Source organism: Jaculus jaculus, chromosome 1 (assembly GCF_020740685.1).
Source record: "Jaculus jaculus isolate mJacJac1 chromosome 1, mJacJac1.mat.Y.cur, whole genome shotgun sequence".
NCBI lineage: Eukaryota > Metazoa > Chordata > Mammalia > Rodentia > Dipodidae > Jaculus > Jaculus jaculus.
Genome location: NC_059102.1, coordinates 87,721,287 through 87,731,501, shown reverse-complemented (window position 1 = coordinate 87,731,501; position 10,215 = coordinate 87,721,287). Strand labels below are relative to the sequence as shown.

Here is a 10,215-nt window from a genome sequence, read left to right as displayed (position 1 = left end):
GTTGCCACCAATGGCAAGACTTCATTCTTTTGCATGACTGAATAATATATTCTATTGCATCAATTAATGCACTAGATATTCTTCCTCTACTCACCTATTGCTGACAACTTGCTCAACTCATGTCTTAGTGATTGGCAGGTGTTGTGATCTCTTGACTTCAATTCATTTAGAATGCAGTCTCACAGTAGTCACTGTAATGTGTAGGCTTCTTAGTCATCTTTTTTTTTTTTTCTTTAAAGTATCTTGCTATATAGGTCCTGGCTGACCTAGAATTAACTCATGCCACAGAGCATGCTGGCTTTGAGCTTGAAGTAATCCTCCTGCTTCTGCCTCCCCAAGTGTTGGGATTACAGGTGTATACCATCACCCCTGCCTAAAATGTGTGACCTTTTCATGTTCTTAAGAGTTTGGGGAAGGGGAAGTCTGGAAATATAGGCCAGTGATAAGAGTACTTGTAAAGCACAAGGCCCTGGGTTCAATACTCAGTACCATTAAAAACATGTCTGCCTTAAGGAAAGGAACCGGGAGGCCCAAGCCTCAGCTCTGGACTTTCAGGCAGTCAGAAAAGGGGAGCTATAGAAACTGCATCTCCTTGAGCCAGACTCAGGACAAGAGACAACCCCCCGGGAGGGTAGCATGGCAACAGACTGTAAGGAGACCAGCATTACACTCCACACTGTCCCCTGAACACACAACCTCTGACCTCCTCAAACCCTGTCCTGGGCCACAGCCTCTGAAGATTGAGCTCTCCACCCTTAGGATGGAGGAACCAATTTCAGCACCAGAAAGGATTCACATCTTTAGTCCTCTCATATGGGGGTGCTTCACCTGTGAGGGGGTTGCTAAAGATGTCACCCTCCAAGAAATTATACACATGGGCATTGTCCCAGAGAGAAGACTCAGCATCAGATGTCACAGGGCTCCACAGTACCTGTGTCCCTTCATACCAGCCAGGAAAAAAGCTCTAAAGAACCACTGAATGACGTTGGAATGCTTATCCCATCTTCTCTGATGGTTAAATCAGATGACCACTTAATCTTCTAATAACTAAAAAACTGTGACATGAAACTTTAAAAAAAAAAAAAAAGGTAGACCAATATGGTGGTACATGCCTTTTAATCTCAAGAACTGTTGTGAGTTTAAGGCCAGCCTGGGACCATAGAATGCATTCCAGGTCAGCCAGGACTAGAATGAGACCCTGCCATTGGAAATTTTAAAAGTAGGTAGACTCAGGTACTCAGGCCAAAGTCATACATTTTTGAAATGTCACAGATCTTTCAAGTGAACTGTTGTCTGTGTTTGAGATTTCATAGAATAAAAATTTTAAATTTCTAATAAACAAACTGCTGTTTGGGACTTTATTTTTGGAATATTTAGATCTATTACTTTCACATCTCAGAAGAAATCAGCCAGAGAGGAGAGGGAGGAGGAGAGAAGCTAAATTTCATTACATGTACTTCAGAAGAGCCAGGCATGGTAGCTGTAATCCCAGCCCTCACAAGACAGAGGCAAAGAGAATCAGAAGTTCAAGGTTATCCTCAGCTACACAGTGAGTTTCAAGTCAGCCTAGGTATAATGGTTTGATTCAGGTGTCCCCCATAAACTTGGGTGTTCTGAATGCTATGTCCCCAGCTGTTAGCAATTGGGAATTAAAGCCCCCTGGCAAAAGCACTCCCTCATCTGGCACCAAGACCTCTACACCAGCAGACCATAAGATTGTGGGAACAGGAAGCAAAAATTTGGCTAATGGGTCACTTGAAGTGATGGTAAGTGGGACCATTCCCATTTCCACCCCCTTGATTCCTGGACCTATGAATCCAGGCTAAAGAAGAAACAGTACATATATAGGACGCTGATTCAGAACATATACAGCCTCCTGGAGGCTATGTATTGTTGGGGGCAGGCTTATGGGTGTTATAACCAGCTTCCTCTTACCAGTGTTTGGCACACTCTCCTGTTTCTATTGTCCACATGATGTTGGCCAGGAGGTGATATCCACCCTCTCTGCTCATGCCATTGTTTTCCTCTGCCATCATGGAGCCACCCCTTGAGTCTGTAAGCCAAAATAAACCTTTTTTTCCCACAAGCTAGTCTTGGTCGGGTGTTTCCTGCCAGCAATGCAAATCTAACTGCAACAGTATAGTTAATACCAGGAGTTGGGTTGTTGCTGCTAGAGACATAACTCTGTAGTTTGGCCTTTTGGAACTGCTTTGCAGGAGGATGTGAATGAATTTGAAATCTTGGCCTAAGAGATGCTTTGCAGTGCTGGAAGTACAGTTTAATGGATGATTCTGGTCTGGTCAGAGTTGAAAAACCTGAATGCAATAAGAACTATGGACTGGGAGGTTTGGCTTATGAGGGTGAGAAAGTTTTTCCTGGACTGGACTAGAAGCAGTTTGTATGAGAGGCTTGCTGTTATACCTGCATCATGAGAAATTGTGCAGAGTTACATTGCATAGAAATGGACTGGTGTGAGCTGAGGGATATGGCACAGAAAAAAAAATGAAATCTTTGGGCCAATTCTGCTTGTTCAGCTCCAATTGTATGAGAAATTACAACCATTGAAATTGGGCCAGTTGAACTGCATTGGAACAACGGGACCTGAATATTGAAGGAGTGTCCTGTTCTTCAAAGTCTGATTTATTCTCCCCTGAATTAACAAATTGGTAGCTCACCTGGTATGATGGAGTATAAGAAATGCAGGAAAGAGAGAGTCATTGAATTTGCAACACAGTGTTTTGTTTTTGAAATGGCCATGGGCAGTTTGAAGCAGGATTGCTTGCATCAGACAAGCCATGAGGATGGACGGTGGGTTGCAGTGGAGACCCAGTGGAGATGCCAGGACCACAGGACAACTGCTAAGGAGAACTGCTGGCCCCAAATGAAGTTTCCCAGAACTTTGAATAGCCTTGATGGAGGGGCAGAATTGGAACTCCAGAGATTTGTTGTTGGTTAGAATTATTGAACTTGGAGATGTTTTTTGCTGGCTAGAGTTGTTGGACTTGGAGCTAGAGTTTGATGTTTGCCCTGGTTGTTTTAAATCTTGTATTGGCTGAATATTTCTTTGCTATGCCCAATGCCATCTTTTACAGTGTGAATGATGTTTATTCTATGCGATTATGGATTTTTGGGGGGGTGGCATTATGGCTCAGTTAAAAGTCTTGGACTATGGGAATGTTGATTATCATTGGAATTGATTAAAAACTATGAGGACTTTTAAAGTTGGATGAATGCACTACATTTTACATCATGTATGGTTATCAGTTTATGGGGGCTAGGGGCAGAATGTGGTGGTTTGATTCAGGTGTCCCCAGCTGATGGCAATTTGGGAACTAAAGCCCCATGGCAAAAAATACTCCCCCCTCTGGCACCAAGACCTCTATACCAGCAGAGCACAAGGTTTCAGGAAAAGGAAGCAAAAATTTGGCTAATCAGTCACTTGGGGTGATGATAAGCAGGACCATTCCCATGTCCACCCTTTGATTACTGGACCCATGCATCCGGGTTAAAGGAGAAACAGTACCATATATAGGACACTGATTCAGAGCATATACAACTTTCCAGAGGCTGTGTATTGTTGGGGGTGGGCTTATGGGTGTTATAACAAGCTTCCTCTTGCCAGTGTTTAGCACACTCTCCTGTTTCTGTTGTCTGCCTGATGCTGGCCAGGAGGTGATGTCCACTGGTCATGCCATCTGTAGTGGTTTGAATAGATGTTCCCCAATATATTAAGTTTTTTATTTGTTTGTAGTTTGTGTCTGTAGCCACCTGGATGGAGGCAGTGTCACTGGGTGGATCTTAAGGTGTGGTGATAGGTTTCAGATTTCAATCTGAAAAGATATGCAAGTGTGCTTTTTGACTTTTGGCTTGTGCTTCTCTCTCTGCTTGGACCTGTGAAGGCAGGCAGGCAAGCTTCTTCTTCCATTTATGGAACTTCCCCTGGATCTGTAAGCTTCAACAAATATCCCTTCCTCCATAACTGTGCCTGGTCTGGAAGTTCATCTCAGTGAACCTGAAGCTGTCTGCTAGACCATCATTTTCCCCTGCCATCATGGACCTTCTCCTCAAGTCTGTAAGCCAAAATACCCCCCCACACACACAAGCTGGTTTTGGTCAGGTGTTTCCTGCCAGCAATGTAAACCTGACTGCAACACTAGCCTTCAGGAGACTTTGTCTCCAAAAAACAAATGGAAAGAAGAAAACACAGGAGTAAGGAAGGAAAGGAGGGAAAAAGGTAGAGAGGGAAGGGACAAAAGAAGGAAAGAAATCATTTTGGAAACAGACACACACACACACATATATATATATATAGTTTATTCACAGAAAATGCCACTTATGGCTTTAATATTAAACATGGTTATTATAGTCAGTTCACAAAAAGCATAAAGTGCAACCACTCCATTTCAAAAGGCCTGTAAGTCACTCCCAAAGCAATGAAGATTAAATGCTACCTCAGCCAATGGGCATGCCAGCCTTACACAGTACATCCCATATAAAGTAGAAGACATGGTAGATATCTAAAAATACTCTTATTTGCTCTGATTACATACTGTGGTTATAAAATAGTTTTAAATCTGGTGAACATGTAGGGAAAGACACGAGTCCATTGAAGCAAGTGTGTGTTTTAAAAATCTGTGGAATATAATGTCTGTAAAACCTGTTGAGAAACCCAAGCTGGTCCAAGATGTCTCTTTAGCCAGTAGATGAATAGCACCCAGGCCAAGACCTGGTTGGGGAGATTCCAAGTTCAGTTGCGGGGGAAGGATCCTGGAGCAGGACTGTGGCTTGGCAAGCTTCAACATTGGCCTGTTCCCCAGAGATGGTTCCATGGCAGCCAGAGGGAGGAGGAGCCAGGGAGGGCTCAGAGCCCAGTCCTGGGCTCCACCATGTCCCTGAGTCAGGGACCTGAGAAATCCAATAAAGCCTACATTTGATGTCCACCAAGCTTTGTCCCCAACAGAACACTGCTGAGCTATGATTAGTGTTTCAGGCACTCTTCACTGAACAGGCACAGAGCTCCTCAAAATGGAACCCATTACCAGCATCTTATCCATCCCCACCCACCTCAGATGTGTTCAGTGAAGAGTGTGCTTGATAATAATGGAATAATAAAGAGGACAGTGATTTCTTAAGAATCAATAATCAATCAAAACTGAAAATTACTTGGTGACATTAATGGTTTTAATGCCTACATCCAGTTCCTGCTGATATCAAGTAGATATAACAAGAACAAAATGTGGTACCCACACTGAGTACCATGGTGATAACCTCACTCCTCAATGTCTACTTTATTGTGAGGATAGAGATTCCTGATTGTACATCAGCCCTTCATTTTTCAAAGCTCTAAACACATCAAAATTTCTTCAAACGCTACTAACTGTGTCTCAATTGGAATGCAGAAGTATATCACAAAGTAGAATTCAGGTGATTTCTTGGAGGCCATTCATATCATGTTTGAGTACAATAAAGATCCAGTGGCAAGTCTCTGCATCCAGTGCTGAGCATTCAAGCCAATAGCTAAGTAGTATATTCCATACCTGCTCTTCATGAAAAACCCCAGCATAAGTACTCCACTGAAGCTCTAGGATAAACAGCTGATGCCAAGAGACATCGATTTGCAGCCATATTGGAAAAGAAGATGACGAGGAAACATAACCAAACAACAAAATATTGATGATAGATGCTGCAGGGCAACAAAAATATGGGTAACTCTCTTCTTTTACATGCTTCTGTAGTTTCTCAGTTTTTCTTTAAAGACCATATAATGCTTTAACATAAATGTGAATGATGTACTAGACCTAGCTTAATAGTAACATATTTCTACTCTCTTGATTTACCAGCCCATGCTAGCAAGCCAACAGTGATTTCTGCTCGAAGTAGAGGTACGGCCGGGCGTGGTGACTCACATTTAGAATCTTAGTACGCAGGAGGACCCCTGGGCTACAGAGCAAAACTGTCTCCAAATAAATAGTTATATTTGTCCTCCTCAAGCAGACTCCATTCCAAGCCTGGCGTAGTGGCACATCCACCCTGTAGAAGGTGCCCTCTAAGTCAGGGTGCTTATTTCCTTCCTTCCAGGCCTGTTCAAATATGCCATGAGTAGCATTTTATCCCTATCTCTAGGGTATAAAGGTGGGGGTGTCAACAGACCCCCTAAGGGATAAGTCCTTTTCCTGAGAAAGACAGGACATGATATGGTCCCTCCTAGACTGTCACTGAAGAAGTTTCAAGACAAATTAAACCTTGTATAAAAAAAAAAACAACACGTCATTTCCTACATCTCGCTTATCCCCCTCCATGCTTCTCATACTAAAACTAAAGCTGAATAAAAAATATGAGAAACTCTCTAATTTAAAGTATTGTAATGCTGCAGATGAGAAGAGACCTCATGCCTGCTAAGCTCACCCAGAAATGTGGATGCTCTCATATTTCCCTCAAAACATTTCTAGATTTGAAACCCGAAGGACTTAGCCATTCTACTCTATGAGCCCCCAGGTCTCCACACATATCCAATTCAAAATCATTTTTAAATAGATTTTTAAGCTATAGTAATATACACTCAATACTGAATTTTTCTACCTTGGAAATCACCAATCTGATAATCTGCATTTTCACTGCCTGTAAGATTATTAAATAATGCTACAAATTTAATAAAATGCAACCTATCTCACACATTAGGGTTCCATAAAGCTTTGTTATTACAAATAAGAGTTTTTTTGGTTTTTTACGGTAGGGTCTCACTTTAGGTCAGGCTGACCTGGAATTCTCTATATAGTCTCAGGGTGGCCTCGAACTCACAGTGATCCTCCTACCTCTGCCTCCCGAGTGCTGGGATTAAAGGTGTGCGCCACCACGCCCAGCTTACAACAGGAATTCTTTATAGAACTTGAAAACCACCAAAGTAAAATAAAAACACTCATTTTTAAAACTTTAAATTCAGTTTTCATTTTGAATCCTGTGCAAATTCTAACCAGAGTAAGTGTTCCTGGATGTGCCCAAGCCTGCTGCTTCCCAATCTTCAGTACTCATGACACCGCGCCCACCCCTGCCCACCATGGAAGGTTACAAAGCTGAAGATGCCTGAGGTACAGTGAGTATCCCTGAGGTCTGTCATTCCTACCTCATCTCCTGAACACAGCCTTAGAGCCTTCCATCCAGTCCAGGGAAGAGATAGACGGTAGCCAGTGTGACGTTACGTGAGAAGAACCCAGGAGGTCACCAGCGACCTCGACCGGCCGGCCATAGCGTAGGTACTTCCAGCATCTAAGGAGGGTGAGCCCACGCTCTGAGAAACCGCAGAAAGCCCCAGGTCCCGTGAGAGCCGAGGCACCGCTCTCCCAGGAAACTCGGAGAAACGCAGGAGACGGTCCTGAAAGGGGAAGCGCACTGGAAGCTTCAGGAGTGAAAATCGAAAGGTAGCACAGTCTGAAGCGGGACAGTGCACGATTGAAAGGAGCCTCAGCACTCCTCCGCGGGCGGGGAGCATAGCGATTTTCTGAGTTTGAGGCCCTTGAGAGCAAGGAGGGGCAGAGGCAATGTCAGCATTTCAATGTTGTGCTTGTCTTCAAGAATTGCTTAAAGCGGAGTGTGGCTTGTGTGGCATCGAGGGCTTCATTTACTAGCTTCACCCTCTGAAATGAGGTCTCCAGTTCTCAGCGGAGGTAGTAGTAGGATTCACAAAAGCATGGAAAACCTGGGTAGGCTGAGAGGTGTAATGAAGAACTAACCTTCTGAGCCACAACCCCATGTGTTTCATTCGTTTGGTCTTGTTGAAGGACAGTTTCCCCAAATGAAAAGCTCTGGCACTTTCCATCAGGGAATCTGGTGTGTCAGAGAGCCTTACTGGTCAAGAGTAAAAGTCCACCCGCAGAGAGCCTGGGAATGGTGGGATCTGGAACAAACCACCTTCTCCAGGAAGAACCCTTGGGCTGTCCTGGGTCCCCCAGAGGACTGCTCTGCCCACACACCTGGAAGGGACACTGAAAAGATAGACCTAGTATCCCCTTTAAAGCCCTCCACTTCCATCCTTAAGGATGAGACCTCTGCCGCAGGCACAGTGCAGCCCTACAGACACACTAGTTAGAGCTCAAAGGGATGGAACTGTAAAAAAATATGCCCACCCTGATCCTTCAGCCCCCACGGCCGTCTTTGCTAGCAAACGAAGCCCAGCACATGAAGGACATAAGCAGAGAAGCCAGACGCCGCCTTGCTATCATGTGATCTTCACTGGTGACTTCCTGTGGGCACACAGGAGGGACACGTAGGGGATGCCGATGAAAGCCCATTTCTCACTGGGCCAGAACTTGATGACTGGGCCTTGCTCAGGAATCTCCGAAGCAGCATCAAAGTAGGCAAAGCACACACAGCCCAGGTAGGCGGCCAGGCAGATGAGGATGTGCCTGTAAAAGAAGCCAGAGGTGAGGTCCGGGCCAGGCCAAGGCACCACCACTGCGGGTGGCCGATTTCTCCAGGTGGAGGACCAACCCATTGTCTGTCCCTCTGGAATGTCATCTGGGGAATCTCACGTGACTTGGGAGGGATGAGGTGGCTAACAATGCCAGCAGGCAGACAAATCTTAAGCATTTGAGTCCTTTTTAGAATTAAAAAAATCTTCTCACTTCAAACTGAGCATGACTTAATCCCAGCACTCTGGGAGGCTGAGGCAGGAGAGAAGGATTTCCACAAATTCAGGCTAGCCTGGGATACATAGTGAGCTCAAGGCCAGCTTGGTCTTTAGTTTGAAACATTATGTGTGTGTGTGTGTATGTGCGTGCGTGTGCGCATGCACACATGCGTGCATGTGTACTATATATATATGTATATATATTATATATATATATATATATACTCCACTTGAAAATTGATTTTATATATATATATATATGTATATATATATATTACATTTAATAATTGGACTAAACATACAAATGAACACCTTTGGAGCCTTGGCAGTAACACAGAGGCCTAGGGATTTAAAACAGAAGTGTCAAGATGTAAATGACCCAACACATGGTATTACAGACCAACTTCATACTCTAACAACTGCTTGTAAATAGTCTGTGCCCTCCATTAGGAATATTCATATAGATTAAAGGGCATTTGCAGTTCTATAGACAAATCCTCTATCTTTTCATTTATCTTTACTGTGCCTATCAAAAGCTTCAGTTTGAACTTTTATGAAGAAATAGGTTGTTTCTTACATACTACACTGGCAACTTAACCCCAGGCTAGCCTTGCTACGTAGCTGAGGATGACCCTGCACTTCCGATTCTCCTGCCTCAACTGCTGGAGTGCTGGGATCTCCGGTGTGTTTGTGCAGTGCTGGGGATGGATCTCAGAACTAGGCAAGTGCTGTACTAACTGAGCTACGTCCCTAGCCCATAGGAAAAACTTCTACTGTTCTATCTGACCACAGTCAGATAATTATGCTTAACAGCAATTTACTGGATGTTTCAAAATAGATTTTTTTCAGGCTTCCAACAACAACAACAACAACAAAAATAATGTCACACTTTTGAGGTGATGGGTGGACCAATTATCCTGACCTAATTATTATACATTGGATATATTGAAGTATCACTCTATACTTATTTACAAGTGAGTGTCAATTAAAATAAAAATATTTTAAAGCCGGGCATGGTGGTGCACGCCTTTAATCCCAGCACTCGGGAGGCCAGAGGTAGGAGGATCGCCATGAGTTCGAGGCCACCCTGAGACTCCATAGTAAATTCCAGGTCAGCCTGGGCTAGAGCGAGACCCTACCTCGAAAAAAATATAAATATATATTTTAAAAAATTTAAAAGGAGCCAGGCTGGTAGTTCATGCCTTTAATCCCAGCACTAGGAGGCAGAGGTAGGAGGATTGCTGTGAGTTCGAGGCTACCCTGAGACTACAGAGTGAATTCCCAGGTTAGCCTGATCTAGAGCAAGACCCTACCTCAGAAAACCAAAATAAATAAATAAAATGGAGAGAAATATGTATATAAAATACTATGAAATGTACAATATTTGTTCAGAGCATTATTTTTCTTTGGAAATGGAATTATGAGAGACATTTTCTATATGTCTATGCTGTTTAAATTTGTTATTAAAATGTATTACATTATAATGGAGAAGAAAAAATAGTTTAACTTTGAAAAACAAAGCAGATCCTATGACTGAAGACCCAAAACTGTGCTATTTTATTTGGTTTGGTGTTCACAAGTCCCCAAGACCT

General features: G+C 43.4%; 1 protein-coding gene across 2 annotated transcripts in view; it reads right to left on the bottom strand.

Annotated features, from left to right (window-relative positions):
* Positions 1 to 4,297: 4,297 nt before the first annotated feature.
* Acer2 (alkaline ceramidase 2) overlaps positions 4,298 to 10,215 on the bottom strand; it is a 45,632-nt gene continuing 39,714 nt past the window's right edge. For both annotated transcript variants that reach the window (XM_004658421.3, XM_012948771.2), the window contains one exon: positions 4,298 to 8,399. In XM_004658421.3, the coding sequence (XP_004658478.1) occupies positions 8,213 to 8,399 (187 nt within the window). In that variant the 3' untranslated portion in view covers positions 4,298 to 8,212. The remainder of the gene's footprint in view (positions 8,400 to 10,215) is intronic.